This window comes from Diabrotica virgifera, chromosome 2 (genome assembly GCF_917563875.1).
Source record: "Diabrotica virgifera virgifera chromosome 2, PGI_DIABVI_V3a".
NCBI lineage: Eukaryota > Metazoa > Arthropoda > Insecta > Coleoptera > Chrysomelidae > Diabrotica > Diabrotica virgifera.
The window spans coordinates 254,294,152-254,315,064 of NC_065444.1; the positions used below are offsets into that span (position 1 = coordinate 254,294,152).

The window sequence follows — 20,913 nt, forward strand, 5'->3', positions numbered from 1 at the left end:
ATACTTAGTATGCTTAGAGTATAAGCTTAGAATCTACAAAACAGTAATTACACCAGTGGTCACATATGGATGTGAAATGTGGACCATCTCAACCACTAATGAAAATCGACTAAAAATATTTGAGCGTAAAATACTAAGGAACATATTTGGACCAACACATTGTAGAGATGGTTCATGGAGAATTAAAATGAACCACAAGCTGAATGAACTAATGCAGAGCGCAGATATTGTTAGATTTGTAAAGTCTAAAGAAGATTTAAGGACAGTTTAGGCAGGCTATATGCATTAAGGCATTATTAAGCTTTGCATTTAACCATATTGTAATACACTATATCTTACATGATCAAGCATGATTTTCTTTACATAACCCTTGTTCTAAACTAGAACCGAATTGGTAAGTACATGTATATTATTATTGTAGACATTTCAAAAACTTATTACTTAGTTGAATTACTTTAAACTTACCACTTATAAAATGTTTACTGTATACTCTCATATTTTAATTTGAGGTCTGTTCTCCTTATTGCTTTTATCCAATGTTCCTGCCTTTGTTTGGATAAAATTCATTTAAATGTATTGCATGGGGGAAATGTATAGCCTTGGGAATAGTAAAAAGTGAGGATTTTATCCCTGTCTGTCCTATTCCCGCAATTTACAGGATCCACAAGAAAGCCCTTGCTACAAGTCTGTCAAACACAAGGAAAGGTGTTTTTTCTTTTTTAAACAAATTGACACAAACTGATAATTACTATGGGATAATTCAGTTCTGTAGGCGATAAACAACTTTATATTTAATTTACTATCACAATTTTGCTGCACAATTAACAATCAAAAACAAAACCAAACAGAATATTTGTCTAAAAACATCTACAAATTACAAATAAATGTAAACAGTGACTAAAATAAAAATAACAGGAAAGACATCAGCTAACTTCATACTTCTCCTAACTTAAAAATGAGACACGGTTAAACACAGTATAGGTAATAGGTATTTAGTCCATTCCGAAGTTGTAGTTTGTTTTGACATTTCCGTTTTATTTAACCTAACCTATGTTTTGTGTTTTATTGTGTTGTATACAAGGAGTTGTATATTGAAATTGAATTGATTCTTGTTTCATTGAATATAGAGGAGTTGTTCTGTTGCAAGTTGTTCTAGTTTTGTTGTTTTAAAATCTGCGAAAAACTATTTATAGATAATGGTGAACTTAAACAAGAAATGGACATGCAGTTTGCTGATTACTTAATTGTGTACTCACAACACATAGGTACAGGCATTATGCAAATACATACCATTTAGAGGATACTTCATTCAAATTGGAGGACTCTGCGATATTGGGCTTCCTTAATAGTTTACCAGACGTAGACACTGTCTTTTTCTTGGTAGAAAATGACACCTGTTTCACCCTTTCTGAATTTTCTCAAGTCTCATATTTGGATCAACGTGAAATTTGTTGGCTTTCACAGCTTTAATTTGATTAACGGCTGTCATTAAAATATCTTCACTGTTGCATTTTTGACCTAATGCAATTACTTACAGTGCTGAGCAGATAGTATCTCATGTAATTTCTATCTATCCCTCGGTTTTTGATGTGTGCGTAGGTGCTGAAGACTCCAGTTCTTCCCAAATATCACTGCTTGGAACTTAATTATTTAGTGTGACTCATGTAATACAAAGGTAGTGAATGTGCTGGCAAATATTTGATTGAATTAAAGATTTGATTGAATTTTATTTAATAAAATAATCAAGGCAAGTACATGAGTAGGAATGGTAGCATATTTTACATAGTATGTAGCTGACAAGATAACATACATTAAACAGTTTCTCTGTAACAGTACATATTTTTGAGTTTGTTTTATTTTTAATTATCCATTTTTTAAATTCATCATTTCCTTCCACACTTTCAATATCAAATTTATAATTTGTGGCTACAATTAATGGCAGTCAATCAATCAGTCCTTTTTCCTGAAAGCCACAAAAATGTTGACAAAATTAAATCAAAACATATTTACAAACCTTTTGTTATCTGAATTAGTCTTTCCACTTGTTTATCTCGAGTGTAGTGTGTCAAATTATGCATGCTTTTATCTAGTTGTTTCACCTTTTTATAATACTGTGCATACTCTCCAAGTACATATTTGTATTTGTTAGTAATTCCTTTCTATAACAGTAGAACCCCGACTTAGTATTCAAACTATAATTTTTACTCAGGTACTCATAAAATTTAACAGTACCAGAATCATTCTCCAGTTGGAAAATTCAACAAATCTTTTTAAAAGTTGTTAACTTCTAAAGTACTTTGTATAAATTTCAAGCACTTGTATACATACTTCCATTCTTTTTTCAACTACAGAAATTTTTGTTAGATTAGTTTTCCAGGCACAATCAATGTGCCAGGAACAAAATAATCGATTAGACACAGCTGTCACATTATCACTGCTGTCCATCCGTTATAAAAAGTTTCCATTATATCTCTCATAAACATATCTGTAGTGATATTATTAGGTAGAAATTGTAGTATGCATTCTATTTGAAATCATGTATGTCACAGCAACGCCTTCACCAATATTAGTTCCATAGGTACCATCAATACAAACAATTTTTTTTGCAAATGTCATGACAGCATAACGTTGTACATATATCATTCATAATGATAATGCAGAAATCTGAGCAATCTAAATTATGCTGACTATCCTCAGAGCCTTGAGGTCTGTAGTATAATACACTGGCTACACACTACGTTTTGCCTGAGACCATGTCTGCAGAGACTCATTTGCGCAGGTAAGAGCAGCAAGACGGTATCACATGTAAGCCTCCAAGCACCGCCTGTACTCTCGTCAACATGCTGAAGATTTTACCTGTGCAGTTTTACTTGAAGTGTGGTCAGAAGTTCAGTCCGGCAAAAGTTTTCAAGGTGGACAGTCGAAATGAGTGATATTAGAAGCATTGCAAACCTATTCTTAATTGAAGAGTTGTACAAATTTTTGAGCTGGCATGCATTATGGAAGGTGAAAAGTAGAGAATGAAGCATACACTTTAATGATTGAAAAATTAAAAGAGGCAATATTTTATATTTTTAGTTCATTCTAAAATAGAGAATTCTTTTAAATCATATAAATTTCTTTTACCATTTTAGTATTTAATTTTGCAATATTGGGGTACTACTGCCAAAAAAAATTTATATACTTATAATAATAGAATATAATAATTAATCAACTTATGTATTTCTGCTAAGTTCTGACACTGTTTTCTTGTGGCATATTTAATGTAGTATTATGTTCATATGGGATTGAGCCACTGTTGTAGGTGTAAAGAAAATTGCATTTCTTAATTTACTACTGATTGGTGTTTCAATTTCCACTCCGGAAGTCTTTCTACTCTCTACAAAAATTTAAGCAGAATTTTGGGCATGGATGCCAAATTTTTGTCGAAATAAAAGATGCTAATCGAATTTCTAACTGTCTAAGAAATTTCCTGCTATTTCTATTGTTGACACTTGACACACATATTTGTTGCATATTTGCGTTTGTGGAATAATCATATCTACCTGAAAAGGTATTTTGTAAGTTTCTATCAATTAAAAACCATGATTAATTTAAAAAAATTTCTTTATTAAACTATATCTACGTTCACAATATTTAGAACTTGAATTAAATTCTATAATTAAACTATATTATGAATTACACCATGGCTATTTTGTCATGGTACACTACCTTCATTATTGAAATACCATAAAAAAAGTTTATCCTTAGTTTGCTTGGCGTCTCTGGAAATACTTATATAATGTTATCTCTGCATATCAATGAGATTAGAATCTTCTGTTCTTAAACCATTCCTATTGTCAACGTCTAAGCTTCCAATGGGAGTATAGGTTGAAGCATATTTAATTCTCAAAAAGTTATGGAGTACACAATATGTCATGACAATGATATATACAGTTTTTAGATTTAAATTAATAGTGGTATGGAAAATTCAAAATCTGTTAGCTAAAATACCAAAGGCATTTTCTACAACTCGCCTTGTCCTTGACAGGCGGTAATTGAATTTTTGCGTTCATTTGTTAATTCTCTTTGATTAAACGGTTTTAAGAAATGTGGAGCTAAGGCAAAAGCTTCAACACCAATAAACACTTCACTAAGCATTTTATCTGAACCACTGAGGCGATCAAAGACTGGAATTTGTAATGTATTTTCTTTTAATTTGTTGTAAAATAGTGTTTGCTCTATAACACCTCCATCACAAATTCTCCCATTCACGCCAAATTCGTATATTATGAACTCATAATTAGCATTTACAACTGCCATCAAAACCATACTATGAAATCCTTTATAGTTATAAAAATAGGAACCTTGCCCATTTGGTAGAATACTCTGCACATATTTGCCGTCAACGGCACCGAAGCAATGGGGAAAGTTCAATCTTGCTTCAAATTCCTTTGCTATATGTTTCCATTATTCTTGTGGCTTTGGAATCTAACAAAAATATTTTTTTAGGATTTCTCTGACACAGTTTCCAGTACAGAACTGCCACAGGAATCTCCAGTGGAGTTGCAACCGCTCTCACGGACGTCCACAAATCAAGTTACAAAACTGTTACATGACTCTATTGGAGTTGCAACCGCAATTGGATAAAAGTGAAATTCGAATAATGCCAGAAAGACTATAACTGTCCAAAGTGATAGTGTGAAATTAAAATCAAATGATTACGTATAAATCATATTTATAATAATTATAAATAGTAGCTGTATTTTTTAAATAAACAGATTTGATAAGTTATATTATTTTTCTACAGTTGGTATGTTTTAATAAATATATTTTAAGACTACTGACAGTATTGTTGGTACTTTGGATCTTTTATTTATAGTAGAGGATCCAATATAATGTCGATCTGCACCGATCTGTTTAATAATGGATTAAAATTATTGGATATGTAATTTAGTATGGTAACAATTATAAAAAACAAGGGGTGCCCGATATAATTTTGTTCTGACTATAATTAACATGCATACATAATCGAAAACCTCTTATACCCGAAGGTGTCGAGGTGTACAAGCTCTCTTAAATTTTTTTCTACAAATGTACACCACTCTTTTCTGTCTCTAGCTAGTTCCTTCGGCTCACTCTATGTCTTCCCTCTTGCTTTGAGAATCTTGCTTATCCTATTGTTCCATGTTTTTCTTGGTCGTCCTGTACAGTGTATGCCAGTAGTACAGTCTCATTTACGCATTCAGTATTATTTTCTGTCATCCATGGTTGAAATTTAGCGTATTCCTTGTCATAGATACGTTTATTTGGTAATAGATTCTCAGTCGCTTTATTGGCTTTTTTTCAGAAATATCGAATTTCTCTTGCATTCTGACTTTTTTGACAATTTCACATAGAAAAACTTTGTTTATGTTAATACCAAATTGCTAACCAACATCACTTTTCTACCAACAGTACTAAATACCTGCTGCGATACAGTATTTCTTCTAATTTATTATATTATAAAATTAAAACTTTAACTGACGCAATGAACCGCTATGACATAAAATTTTATATTCACCACATGCATAATTATGTAATTTATAAGCTTGTCGCCCTTAGGGTATAAACATCTATTTAATGCCCTTGATACATAAATAACTGTTTAATATATAAAAAAAAGTAATTTTTTAATTATTCATTAATTATAGTCAAAACAAAATTATATCGGGCACCCTTTTTTTATAATTTGTAAACATACTAAATTACATCAAATAATTTTAATCCATTAAACAGATCGGTGCAGATGGACCTTACATCATATCTCATTAGACTATTAAAAGGCTATTAGATTAAATTAGAGGAATTAGGGATGGTGCCAAAAGAATGTGCAGATAAAATTCGATTACGAAAACGTCAAGAATTACAGAAAATTGGATGCATATGCAGTAGTCATATAATATTAAAAGTAAATAATGTCACAAATGAGGTTTCTATGACATTTCAAAACACATTATTATGGCGTGTTTTGGGCATGATATAGTGTTGAAACATATAGACCATTAGCACTAAAAACATAGGAATAAATCGACTTTTAAATACAGCACCTAGAGACTTTAAACTTTTCGTGTCTAGAGACTTAAACATGTCTATGGTCACGTCACCTTCTGGATGCACTACCTGGTGCCCAAGATCACTGCTAAGACATGTTGTCTTCTGGAGTGTGGAGGATTTTTGAGCACCGGGGGTCATTTCCACCCATTTTTCTATAGTATACCTTTTTTCTGACACCATCCTAAACACAATACAAAAAGTTGCAAATCTCTAGGTGCTGTATTTAAAAATCGATTTATTTTGTGCTAAATGCCCTGCTCTAATATTCGCATTTGGAATTACTGCTAATAATATAATAAATCCCTTTTAATGCACCAATTTAAATAAGACTCCTATTATCATTATAACAAACATCACAAATTTTAAAACAACAAAGCTAGAACAACCTTGGACAGTTTAAAAGTGTCTCTATATTCAGTAAATAAATAAAACAAAAAATCAATTCACAAGTAAGTGTAAAGGCAAAAAAGGCATGTATATAATATATTATATTATTTTATGATACACATATAGGTTATGTCAGAAGGGAAATGTCAAAACAAAACTACAACTTCGGAATGGACTAAATACCTATTACCTATACTGTGTTTAGCCGCGTCTTAAAAATGACGTTTATCATACTGTCGCAGCTTTACTATGTGTAAGAGTGAAGTAGCACTAATCCAAAGAAAAAAGATGGTGTCGTCACTTCGCTCCGAATGACACTCTCTCTATGTCAATATATACCTCTATGAATAAATAAGGTATTTTCCCATATTTTGGATAACAATATTACTGTCATAGTTAAATATACTTATCAAAATATTATTCTTGTAAAATTGTCTGTGATTTTATGTTTTCAAGGACCCATTATTGATTTTGAACATTAAGGTACAGGACAAAATATTTTTATATATTAGTCTTCAGGAATTTTTTTAACAAATTATGCTTAATAATAGAATATGTTCTGATTTTTGGAGGTAATTTTTATAATAATATGTGTATTTGCATAAATATTGATGTAACTCATTTTGTTACAGTCTTTTTAGGTGTGTACATTTTTTTAACAAAAATAAACAGCATTAATAGTTTATTTAGATCTGATGTCAGAACATTTTAACTGTTTACTTAGAGAAATGTTTGAATATGATATAGCAGTAGTTATTGTAGTAATTTGAGATTTGGGAAACCAGTTTAGTAGATGAAGTCTAGTAAGAAAGAACTGGTTAAAGTAACAGCTGCTCTATTTGATCTGTCAATATTTAGCTCTAATAAGTTCTCTAGATATGCTGAAATTCGTAGTAAAAGGAAGCAATATTTGTTTAATACAGTGTCTGTCAGAACAGTCGTGGCGCTAGTATACAAGGTACCGCCTACAAAACTAGCATAGGCGCCTTCTAGTTTTCTTTTTAATAAGTAGGTATTTATTTTGTGTAATACAGCAAAAAAAGCTCATTTTGGTGCCCCCCAAATAGGGGTGCCGTGCCCGCTTGCAGTGCATCCCTTGCAGGCCTATTATCTCCGGCCTTGCATCAGAGAAATCTGTCCAACCACAAAATATAGGAAATCTTTTATTTTTTTATATTCTTTTTCATAGTCTTTTAAGTTGTATGTAAATTAAATGAAATTAATTATCATATTTGTACTGGGAAGGTAGAGAGAGGTTGTAAAGAGAATAAACAAATTCGCAAAACCTATTAAACTATAAAATTCTCAGAACTCATTATTTGCGAATCAACGAAGCTTCACAATATGATTGTTTTGGGAACTGTATGAACTATTGTAGTGGTCTAAAGAGTGTCTGACATATCTTAGTTTTACAGGCCTCCTTACAGTGAAGTGTATTTCTTAATAACAATGGATAAATATTGAAAGTCTGTTCAGATTGTTGACACACAGTATGTTCAGATTGTTGACAGATGTGTAACACAGTATCATTGTAACAGAGTATCTTGAAGATGTTGGTACTCCAAAAATGGACTGGCCTGTTCAATGTCCAGACCTTAATTCTATTGAGCATACAGTGATAAGCACGCTATTAACTGTCAAAATAGCACAAAAGATAGAAAACATAATATATTGCGAAACAAAAAGAGATGAAACTAGTGGAGATGGAAATGATCGTCATAAACATATAAATTAACATTACATTACATAGTTTCCCACATTTAGACGTATCGGAGGAGTATGACAAATCTCACTGTGACAGTAGAATTTTATAAAATACTTCTGTCACAGACATCTAAAGGTGGGAAACTATGTAATGTAATGTTAATTTATAAGTTTATAACGATCATTTCCACCTCAACAAGTTTCATCTCTTTTTGTTTCGCAATGTATTATGTTTTCCATCTTTTGTGCTATTTTGCTGGTTATTAGCACACTCATCACTGTATATGTAGCCTTCTCAAAAGGTCTGTAAGATGTTGTATACCTGTTTCAAAAACATGTGAAGAGCTTGAAATGACTCTCATTGAGGAATTGACCACTTTTTGCCAAAGGAACATCCAAAACATGATCAGTTATATGACGAATCAATTGATGAATGTCACCCAGAACCATGGTGGCAACACATATTATTTAAACAAGTGATAATAACTTTTTATGCAGTCTATAATTGTATTATTATTAGAACTGTGATAGAACATCAAAATTTTCAATACATTTATTATTTTCCCAAATATTTTCTTGTTTTCCATTAGTTACCAATTATAATATTATACAAGTGTAACGGACTCAACGCTAGCTGGTGGAATGCAACAAAGTAACTTTGATGTGGGTGCCAGGTCACAAGGGAATTGCAGGAAATGAGGAAGCTGATAGCCTCGCAAAAGGTTGGGATGGAAAGGAATGAAGCACCCCATTCCAAGTTCTAGAACCCTGTTGTGGACTATCGAAAAGCCACATCAGAGAGGAACTCTGGACCTGGAATCTCAAAGATTCAAAAATTTATTGACTACGTTTACAAAAAAAAATTTAAATTGTAGCAAGTCAATTTGATATATATAAAATATATAAGATATATAAGATAATGTGTATATACAAATAACATATATAGAAATATAAATACATTCACGCACATTCACAAAATGAGACATTGGAAATTATAGTGAGTAATATTCATGTCCATGATACTGCTTTAAAATGATCAACATATTCACTAATAGAGTAAAAGCAAATCTCAGAAGATATTTTTTCAGACTGACTTTAAATTTATTGATTGAAAGGTTTTTAAAACCCATAGGTAGGACATTATATTTATGTTAAAGTCAATAGAGTTTTTGTGATTTACTCAAACGATATTTGACTGTTCTGACCTCTTGTGCTGTAATTATGCAAGTCAGACTGTTTAATTAAAGTATCTGCAGTTTTGTGTGTTTCCACGAAAACATTGTATAGCCATAGTGTTGGCAAGGGCATTATTTTATATTTAATAAATAATGGTTTGCAAGATTCCAAAACTTTTGCAATTATAGGTCTGGATCCCGCGTATGAAAAAAAAGTTGATTAATAGCAAGCTGAAAATTTGTTAATAGCTTAAGGGTGTCTAGTCGGATAAACTTTGATATATGCCAACACTGGAACAGGGGCAGTTTTAACTGTGGAACAGGTTAAAAATTTGGAACAGCCACATCACGAAAACGGCACATTTATTTTGTCCGACAGAACAGACTTAAACTCTCCGAACAGAGATTAAACTCTCATGCAAAAATCAGACTGGTATTTATCACCTGTCATAACTCCTGTCATTTGAAATATTCTACATGTTCCACTCATTAAAACGCCCATTTGGTGATAAATAGCAGCCTGATTTTTGCATGAGAGTTTAATCTCTGTTCGTAGAGTTTAAGTCTGTTCTGTCGGACAAAATACATGTGCCGTTTTCGTGGTGTGTCCGTTCCAAATTTTTAACCTGTTCCACAGTTAAAACTACCCCTGTTTCAGTGTTCGCATATATCAAAGTTTATCCGACTAGACACCCTTAAGCTATTAACAAATTTTCAGCTTGCTATTAATCAACTTTTTTTTCATACGCGGGATCCAGACCTATTATTCTAATTGCTTTTTTTTGAAATTTAAATATTGTTAGTGCATTGCAAGAGTTTCCCCACAAAATAACGCCATAGCTTAAAAACGAATGGAAAAGAGAAAAGTAAATTGTTCTTAAGGTATCAACACTTGTAACAAGTTTTAGTTGTCTAAGTAAAAATAAAGTACTTGAAAGTTTACCTTTGATATGGTCAATATGGTTATACCAAGTCAGTGTGTTGTCAATTGTCATGCCCAGCAATTTTACAGTATTTTTTTCCACACGAGCATCGAATGGATTAGATGAAATAAATGAATTTTAAGTTTTGGTGTCATTTAGTCTAAGTTTATTTGCTGCGAACCATGATTGAGCATTTGAATTTACATTCGTAGAAGTGGTTTCTAAAAGAGAACGGTTTCTGTCTGAAAAAAATAAAAGTAGTGTCGTCTGCAAATAATACTGTTTTACATGGAGCCATAAAATTGGGCAAGTCATTAACATATATAATAAATAATAGAGGACCCAAAACAGAACCTTGTGGAACTCCATGCTTAACATGCTTAAATTCAGAGACAATTTCCGTATCTGACTGCTTGGTATCTATCACTTAGATATGATTTAATTAGTTCTAGAGGAGTACCTCTGATACCTTAAAAGTGCAGTTTTTTTAGTAGGATATCATGAGAAACACAGTCGAAGGCCTTTGAAAGATCGCACAACGTTACTGCAGTTTGGTTATGCTTCTCCAGGCCATCCACTATGCCACTCATCACATCTAAGAGTGCATTAGTTGTGGAACGATCCTTTAAAAACCCATATTGTGAACTGGTAAGAAAGTTATTGGTTTCAAAGTATGATATTAAGCGTTGCTTCAGAATTTTTTCTATTATTTTACTGAATATGGAAACAATAGAAATTGGTCTATAATTGTCTACAAGATCACGATAGCCCTGTGTAAAGGTAGGAACAATTTTGGAGTACATATTTAAATCCAGTTGGAAATATCCCGATTGAAAAAAATGTTATTAATGAGATGTGTTAAAGGTTCAGTAATTATTTCACAAGTATTTTTTATAAAAGAAGCGTTTAGCTCATTTGTATCCAAACAATTTGAATTTTTTAATGAACTTATAACCTCCGATACTTCTTGTTGAGTAGTTGGAGATAGAAAAAACGAACTCGATGGAGCTGGGAAGTTTTGATAGTTCAAGATTATGTCGTCTGATGTATTAGGAAGGGTTTTTATAATGTTCTCGGCAATTTCAACAAAAAAGTTATGGAAAGTGTCACAAGATATATTGGTTGTTATATTATGTGAACTATTGGTTTTATTACGCTCATAGTTAATTATCTTCCAACATGTCTTGGATCTATTCTTTGAAGTTAATATTAGTTTATCATAAGCTATCTTTTTCGCGTTTTTCAAATCGGCATTATAATGATTTTTGTATTTTTTATATTGATTGTAATGTATTGGATTTTTACTAGAATCAGCACGTATTTTATAAGAGTGCAGATAATTTCTCATATTTTTTAAGTTGTCATTGAACCAATTTACAGGACATTTTTTATTTTTAATAACCAATGTTTTTAGTGGAAAATATTGGGATACTGCATGATTATAATTATCTATTAAAAACGCTGCTAAGTAATCTACATCAAAATCACTATTAAAAATGTTCCAGTCTAACACTGATAAAAAGTTTCTAATTTTTAAAATACCGTCCTGTGTAACGGCTCTAGTGCAAACACTTGATTTTAATTTATTTGATGTTTTGATTATACTAATATACTGTCCGCGATGGTCTGAAAAACAAGGTTCAAGGACATTTGTTCGAAACTGATTTCCTTCGAAAATTTGTCATAATATTGGGTGCGTTCGGACGACCATAGCGGCTGGCGGTCAGCAGAAATCGGCTGAGTGGTTGTATCCAGCCGTGATAGGGAAAGCTTAGTAAATCTCTCAGCGGCTGGCTTCCAGCGGTGACGTCTGACAGCTACTGCTGGCTCAGCTGTCCAGCCGCTGTGGTCGTCCGAACGCACCCATTGTCTATACAAGTGGCAGATGTAGCAGTAACTCAATCAACTACAATTATTGTACTGGTCTAACACACCAGGACAATGTCAATCAAACTGCCTTCTCAAAATTAGTAAAAAAGATATAAAAATGATCACAGGCCTTCTCACTGGTCACTGCCCTCTGAGATATCATCTCAAAAAAATGGACAAATCAGATACCTAGTGAGAACTGTCGTTTCTGTGACAACGAAAAAGAAACAGATCATATTCTATGCAACTAAGTAGGAGTGTTCTGCAAATAACTAAAATTCCTAGAAGAGGTTAATCTACCTACTCCTCCTAGGAGGCTAATCTACTTCCTCAGAAGTATTGACATCCTAGAGTTTAACTAGTGTGGAGAGGCCGTAGGGTCTTAACAACCTCACTTAATCCATCTATCTATCTATCTATCTGACTGACTTAATACACAATAGATTTAATTTAATATAAATAAGAAAAAATAAAATAAATTTTTTGTGGGTAGCCGTTTTCTCTGATGTGCAGCATAAATACAAAACTCCACATTTTTCTTTGAAATCCATTTATGAAATACTCCAATTTTTAGGTATTCAACAAAAAGAGCACAATGACAGTTCAACAGTATTGTTTAAGATGGAATAATCATCAGCCAAATTTCATATCAGTGTTTTCTAGTCTCCTAAATAGCCAATCACTAGTAGATGTAACGTTAGCAGCAGAAGGCAAACAGCTTCAAGCCCACAAAGTTGTTTTGTCTGCTTGTAGCTCCTATTTTCAGGTAAATTAATGTTGTATAACCCTGCTTTAGTAATAAAGTGGTGTAACTCAAAAAACACGATCTTCAGAAAACAGCCAAAAACTGTGTTTTAAATAGTCAAATGCAGTTGCCCATTTTATCTTTGTTTAAAATGAGGGTTCCAGGTTGAATAAGAATATGATTTTACTACTCACCGATAGGTGGCGACGCAATTATTTAGTTTCATTATTTAAGTGAAAACAGATAAATTTTGAGTTACACCACTTTATTACTAAAGCAGAGAATAAGTACACTTATTTATACAATAAGTATAATTTCTTTTGGATGGTACCACCTAGACTTCTATATAGGAATTTATTAGAATTTTCAGTCTGTATGAGACTATGAAGAAAACATAACAATTTTCCTATCAAAAAGAAACATCTCCCTTTTATTTATGGATGTTTTAATTCCTTAAAGAGTATATTTGATATGAAAATCAACATTCATGAACAAAAACCATATTTACACCCTTGAAAAAATTCAAAATAAGTTTCTCGGGATTTGTGCTTATAGATTAAACTTAAAGAACATGTCTTTGGTGGAACTAAGGTCAAGGCTAAATTAGTTCCTTAGAAGACTGCAGAACTAAATGTGATCTAATTGTTCTCTATAAACTACTTGACCATACCACCGACTGTTCTGATTTATTAAGTATTAACAACTTTAGATGTAGCACTAGAATTCTTAGAGGCATGCCTGTGTTTTCTATAAAACACTATCACACAAACTATGGCAAATTCTCTTCAATTAACAGGATTCACATACTGGGAAATAACTTTAGTCAACCTTATGATCTGGTGGTAGATATAATATCTGTAAGCACTGCTTGACTGAGATTTTCAGAGATTTTCGTTTTAATAAGATTTTCAGGAAGTTTAATTTGTTTAAATTAATCATTTGTTTAACAATATCACACCCAAACTTATATGGAATCATCTAATATTTCTTACTATTTCGTGCGAAATTAAAAAAACAAACACATGAAGTCAAACAATATTTATTTTAAAGCAATTTAATAACAAATAAGTACATAACAATTCAATAAAACAATAAAGTATTTAACAAACAAATTGAAAGTAGTTGTTTTAAAGTCAATAGCATACAAAATTTCAATGTAAAACGAATAATATTATTATTAGAATCATTTTTTTTTGTATTTTGTGGTAGTCAGTGTTACCACCTCTAGTCCTTATGCAAGCTACAGTTTGCGTGGCACACTCCTAATCAAATCATCAACATTTTGTTGTGGTAGGTTGCTCCATCCTTTAAGAGCAACTTGTACTAGCCGTGCGGTGTTTTGTGGATTATCCCGGCAAGCTCTAATTTTTCTTTTAAGCATATCCCACAAATATTCTATAGCAGCGGTTCTCAATCTTTTTGAGTCATGTCAATTGAGTCAAATACTTTTTATTATTTTTGGTACCACCTAACTGAAATACATATCTAACTAGGTGATCTAATTATCTATAATAGTGGTGCTGATTTTGGCTGTTTTTGCGTTTTGTGTACCACCTCAAAAAATGAAATGTACCACCAGTGGTACATGTACCACAGATTGAGAACCGCTGTTCTATAGGATTAAGCTCGGGTGAGCAAGCAGGCCACTCCAAACAAGGGATACCTTCTGCTTCAATGATGTATGTAGTCACTCTAACGGCATGTAGAGGTCCATTATCACGCAATAAAATTAAATTTTCTCCTGCTGCACCTCTCCAGAACCCGACTACAGGTTATCAACATACCTGTGAGCAGTTAAAGTTGATTGGATGAAAATTAAAGGAGTTTTTTTACTGATCACAATTCCTCTCCAGAGCATTACACTTCCCCTTGTATATTTGTGAACAGATCTGACAGTTTTCGTTCTTGCTTGTCTTCCTCGACCTCTAAGTACACGATTTCATGGGTCACTGACTTTTTTTGAAAATAGCACATTTTGTCAATTCCCAATGTTCCAGTTTTGGTGCTGAAGACACCAATTTAGACGAGCAATCTTGTGCTGCCTGGATAACTCGGGAACCCATAACTGTCTTTTGCTGTATACTTCTTGGTACGAACTCTTCTTCTTATCGTTTCAACTGAAACAGTTACACTTGTAGCTTCCAAAAGCTGCCTTTGGAGCTGCAGGTGAGAAATGGTTGAGCTAATTGGACAATTAAACGATCTTGTAGACCGTTATTACTTTTGGCGACTTTCCCTTGCTTTATTTTTTAGCTTTCCTAGTTCCTGTTACCTAGAATAGGATTTGGACAGAACGCCGTGTATTAGGCCTAGCTCTACAGCTATGTCCCTCTGAGAACATTACTTTCTCCACAAGACCAATAATTTTTCCTCGTAAGTTCTATAACCCCAAATTTGTCATAATATTTTCGTTTTTGGACGCAAGAGTTAGTTTATTTATTTTCGTTCAATTTGCAACTCAAGCAAATAACCTATTGGGACCGTGCAAGTTCGGAAAAGCGACACCTGGTTTCATAGCTCGGCAACATTTTTAGCACTTTTAATTATATTGGCCAATCCTATGGCCCTGGTTACTGGATAATTGTCAAGGCCATAGTAAAAAAAATAATAAGAAGACAAAATAAGATTTAGGTTAGTTATTACCACGGTTATTAGACTTTATTACGGTTGTCTTGTCCGACGGTGGTGGGGAGACTTCTATTTTTGACTTTACGTCACAAGAGTTTACATTCCCATATTTTTAAATTATTTTCGATCATTGAATGTCTGTTATTGTGTATATATGTGTATTATTTGTGTTATTATGAAATAATAAGACAAATAGTACACATTTATATACACATCTTATACCGGGTGGTGAATCGTAAAAAGGGCCATAGGAAACTCAATGTAAAATTCTGAATTGTTGAATTCCTGCTTCCCTAATTATTCTACATCAAAAGTCATGAGAGAATACTTGTAGAGAATTAAAATCTGTATTAAAATCAAAAGTTAAAATTGTTCTACGATTTAAATGCAATCCAAAATTTTGAAAAATATGATACATTTGCCACAATAGGTATGCGTGTAAAAGTAAGGCCACACGTTACTATTTAACTGACAGTGCTCACACCATTGACTGAATAAAAAAATCTTTATTATTAATCCTTTCTCCGCAACTGAGGGTATCTTATCAACTGTATTGTTTTTAAACAATAGTGATGATAAAATAAAAATATTGACAGTTCAAAAATGTGAACATTATTGCATTGTGTGTGGCCTAAGTTTGGGCTGAAAACTAAAATGTATTACATTTTTACAAAATTTTGGAATATGTTTAATTACGTAGACCAATTTTAACAGTTATTTCCAATACAGATTTCAATCCTCTTCAAATAGTTTCTAATATCTTTTGATGTAAAATAATTATTAGGGAAGCTGGAATTCAACAGTTCAGAATTTTACATTGAGTTGATGCAAAACTTTGACGCATGTCAAAATTCTCAATGTGTTTTAATTGTATTCATTTTTTTCGAATCCTGAGAAAACTAATAAATATTTTAAAAAAATTTAAACTCAGAATGAAAGACTACATTATTACTGAGGGCTGAAAGTCCCTGAAAACTTCTATAATGTTTATTTTAATAAGTTACAGGGCTGAAAATAAAAGAGAAGTGTGATATTTAATTTCAAATATTTCATTCAATAAAATCTGCTTGTTTATTCTAAGGGGCTTTCCGCCCTCGGTAATAATGTAATCTTGCATCCTGAGTTTAAATTTTTCTAAAATACTTGGTTTTCTCAGTATTCGAAAAAAATCATATTACGATTCAAATGACAGTAAACTCTCGTGACGTAATCTCACCTTTAATGTTCATTGGTTAGTCGATTTAGGCAACCGTAGTAATGTCTAAGAACCGTGAGTTATTACAACGTAAACAATTGTATGTAGTAAATAAAATTAGTTATTAAAATGCAGTACTGCAAGCAAAATACAATTAATTAAATTTACCTTTATATAATAATTGTATATCATATCAATATTGTGGAGCAATATATAATTTTTCTTCTTAAATGACAATAGTTATGAAATGTACGTCAATTTGACAATCTCAATTGACAATATGAATTATTTAAGAAAGTTGCAATATTTCTCCGCTATTCTCGCACGATCGTTTCGCGTATCCCTTCCAAGTACTTGCACACCGCGAATACCGTACCGAGCTGTACTATCCGATTGTCTTATATATTTGTTTATTTTCAATAAAAACCTTTATTATTCGCAACAAGAACAAGTTTTTTCAAAAAAAAAATTAATATTACTTTGAAATACATGGTGATTCCGTATAAGTTTGGGTGTGTGTATTTGTGTTATGGTTATGATACTTTATTTTTGTAAAAATGGGGACATCCCGTAAACAAATAAATATTTAAATAAAATTTAACTTTTTACAATGCATCATTACGCGAAACAATGAATACATTAATATAACGACATCTTTATAACATTAAAGCTAACAACAATCAAGGAAAAACTAAAAAGTGTATTTATAAAACACTGATGGCACTATAAAAAGCTGATACACTGTATCCACGTCTTAACCTCGGTTTCATCCAACAAGTTCATCATAAATTCTCTTCAGTAGCATTTATTTGGTAGCAATTAGTTGAGCAATTTATGTACATACCATTGTCTGGAAAAAACAACAAAGAAATTTCCGTTGTCATAAGTATGTGAGAGCTGTCTCATTGGGATGAGCACCAACATTATCCAGCAGAAGAAGTACCTTTTTCAACAATTTTTCCTTCTTCAAATAAGACTTTAGTTTTTATGGAACCAATCTTGAAAGATGTCACAAGTTATCTAGGCAAATTGCTGATTATAATAGTGAACTGGTAGAACCTGTGATTTCTTGTTTGTAAAAGCATGAGGATCTTTTGACCTTACAGTCAGTCAGCTTCAGTCTATGGCTACCAGACACATTGGCAGAACATGGCAGTGTTATCCAGTATTTACTTTTGTATATCCCGTTGCACTCACCTTATTACTTACAGCTAAGGTTTTTGTACAACCATGTCTTATCAGCATTATCAATTTGAGAAACTTGCAGTTTATTTTCTGTAATAATTATGGTCTCCAGTTCGTAGTAAAATTCCACCACTACTTCTCTATCGGCACTGAGCTTTTCATCTTGAGTGGTAAGCTCACGAATCATGTGATCTCTTTTGAATCGATGCACTTGATGCATTGAAAATTAAAAGGTCTTTGATTTTCATGTGTTAAGAAGAAAAATCCCTACTTGCTTAGCACACATTAGGCCAGCGATTTGTACGCCTTCTGATCTTTTTCACAGAAACTAATTGGAAAGTGATATGAAACAGATTTGTTTTGAAAGAGTCAGACTGAAATATGAAATTTTGTAGTTTTACTTTGTTTTTAACATATACATTATTTTCAGTCTTTGTTTGCCACAAATCCTTGCAAACATCCCATTGTCATCCTCAAAGATGTTAAATTTACAGATCTAAGGGTACTAGTAGATTTTATGTATCATGGTGAAGTTAGTGTATCACAAGAACAATTACCCTGTATATTGAAGACGGCAGAAATGTTAAAAATAAAAGGTAAGTCAACAAAATAATTAAATATGTTTTCTTTCAAATATTTTGTAATTTATGTCTCCAAATTGCTTATGATGAGTTGCTTGTCTCTAAAATCTGACTGAAATCTTAGATATATTACCATTTCATTCTTCCATTTTCTTTGACTTTGCTTTTGATATTCCGTTCTGTATATAACTAGCTAAAACTTTGTAATCACCATTCTCTATCCTTGCTATAAAACCAATTCATATAAGTGATGATTCTATCAAATTTCTATCCATTTATTTTTTGTTTGTGCTTTTGTATGTATCCATTTGCTTTTGTATGTGTTGTTTTTCAATTTACCCAGCTAGAAATACATATTACTGTCTTTCAAACCTAAACTACATAAAAGACTTAAATAATAACTTATATGCATCAAGTTCCTTGTTTATTGGGTTGAATTTCCTGTCTGTGGTCTAAGTTTCATGGATTTTGGACATTCGTGGGGGTTATTCCCCATATTCGCCCTCCACTGTAGATCCACCACCACTAGATACTGAGCTTTTCTCCTTAAATGATAAGCTCACGAATCCTGTGGCCTCATTAAATAACCAACCACTGGATGGATTGAAAGGTTCTTTGATTTGCAGGTGTTTGTGAAAAATCTCATCTTGATTAGCACACAGTAGCCTAGAGATTGGTACACCCTCCGATATTTGCAGAAACCTCTTTGAAAATCGTATGTTTCATATGAACCATATAATATATGTTTTTGAAAGAGTCAGACTGAGATATGAAGTTTTGTAGGCTTACTTTGTTTTTATTGGTATTGTTTGCTTGCCGACTTCATAGATCGATAAAACTTTAAAAATGCAGTTTGATTAATGAGAAATCACAGCACGGATAATTTACAGCCTGGATAAACCTCACACGGCTAATCGGGGCTCTACTGTATACTGTTTTACATTATATATAGATTATTCACTTCACTGTTAGTTTTTTTATTACCATTATAGGTTTAACAGAAATTCCTATGGAAAATCCAACAGTGAAATGTGAAAGTCAGTTGTCATCAGAAAAATCAGAAATGAGCTCACAAAGCACTGACCACTGGAGTTTAGAAGAGACTAGGCCTATTAGTCCATCATCACCCTCTACCAAAAGGTAAGCAAATTACTCTATATGTGATAAAGTAAAATCATATCTTATAAAAAAGTTTTTTGTAAAAAGTTTTATGTTTAATATAAAGGATCTAGCAGATCTGTTTGTGTTTCGGATAGATTTAAGCTTCTTTTTGGGTCAATGAGTTGTTTCAATAAATACTTAAACCTATTCCCTGATCCTTATGCTCACTAGCTCGTTTTTTTTTATTTTTGCTGGTCTTAGTTCCGGTTGTATTGACTACTTTCCTTCATCTTCGAAATTTTTCTAATAATTGTGGCTACTTTGTGTTTGTCCTGGTATATTCCTTTCCACGAGAACCTAGAGAATGAATGGTCATTTTCAACAGCCTCACATACCGGGAGTAGGCTCATGCAGAATAAACCGCAATTTTAATTGAAACTACGTTAGAGAATTCAGCATTCAGCAATAAAAAATGCGGGAATAATAGTACATTATATACCGCGGGACTGAAGTAGTACATTTAATCCTGAAGGTAAAGTTTCTGGCCCGACCGCAGGGAGGGCCATAATTTACCTGAAGGATTAAATGTACTTCAGTCGCAAGGTATATACGATACTTTTCGTACTTCCGGTATGATTTTATTAATTATTTCAATAATTTCAATCAGTTTTTTCTCTCTTCAACTCATTTAATAAACTGTCTTTAAAATAAGTTACCATAGTAACATTGCGTTGTGACAGTTATAATTTAGAAACATTGTCATTACTAGTGTCATTGTAAAGAAACATTGTTATTGATAATTATTGGTATCATGAGTGAAGAAGGTGTATCTGATATTGATAAAAGAGCAGCCGAAGTAGGTGAAGAATTGTTACCACCGAAATCTAGAAAACTATACGAGCAGCAGTACGATGCTTTTAAAAAGTGGTGCCGCTTAAAAAATGTGAGACAACCTACTGAAAATGCGCTGTTAGTCTACTTCGATGATAAATCAAAAGCGGTTTGTGCCTCAACTCTCTGGGCACATTACTCAATGCTGAAATCGGTTATTAACATTAGAGAAGATATTGATATAAGTAAATTTCCAAAATTATTAGCTTTTTTGAAGAGAAGAAATGAGGGATTTAAGCCAAAGAAGTCAAGAATTCTCACGTCTGAGCAGGTAGATCAGTTCTTACGGGAGGCTCCGGATGATAAATATTTAATGCTTAAGGTAAATTTGGAAATTTGTTTATATTCAGAAATTTTAAGAAATCAATTTTTTTGTAGGTTGCACTTATTTTGGGCGTTGCGGGAGCTTGTCGTGGAAAAGAGTTGGTTGATTTAGAAATCGACGATGTGAGAG

At 32.4% G+C, this 20,913-nt stretch overlaps 1 protein-coding gene and 2 long non-coding RNA genes across 8 annotated transcripts in view; 2 read left to right on the forward strand and 1 right to left on the reverse strand.

The window, feature by feature from the left end:
- Positions 1 to 960, reverse strand: part of LOC126880551 (uncharacterized) — a 1,627-nt gene extending 667 nt beyond the window's left edge. The window contains exon 1 of the long non-coding RNA XR_007696633.1: positions 466 to 960. This is a non-coding gene — a long non-coding RNA (uncharacterized LOC126880551). The remainder of the gene's footprint in view (positions 1 to 465) is intronic.
- A 33-nt stretch (positions 961 to 993) lies between these two features.
- LOC126880550 (uncharacterized) lies at positions 994 to 4,773 on the forward strand. 2 transcript variants are annotated; one of them, XR_007696631.1, is made up of 2 exons: positions 994 to 2,209; positions 4,492 to 4,773. It is a non-coding gene; the product is annotated as an uncharacterized LOC126880550 (long non-coding RNA). The 2 variants fall into 2 exon arrangements; XR_007696632.1 differs by having other exon boundaries at positions 994 to 1,265.
- Positions 4,774 to 6,729: 1,956 nt separating this feature from the next.
- LOC126880546 (protein bric-a-brac 1-like) overlaps positions 6,730 to 20,913 on the forward strand; it is a 53,628-nt gene continuing 39,444 nt past the window's right edge. Inside the window, exons 1-4 of one of the 5 annotated variants that reach the window (XM_050644476.1) lie at positions 6,730 to 6,818; positions 12,708 to 12,899; positions 18,317 to 18,482; positions 19,460 to 19,607. In XM_050644476.1, the coding sequence (XP_050500433.1) occupies positions 12,729 to 12,899; positions 18,317 to 18,482; positions 19,460 to 19,607 (485 nt within the window). In that variant the 5' untranslated portion in view covers positions 6,730 to 6,818; positions 12,708 to 12,728. Of the gene's footprint in view, positions 7,035 to 7,291; positions 7,471 to 12,707; positions 12,900 to 18,316; positions 18,483 to 19,459; positions 19,608 to 20,913 lie in introns of those variants that run through there. The other 4 variants (XM_050644474.1, XM_050644475.1, XM_050644473.1 and 1 more) reach the window with 4 other exon arrangements.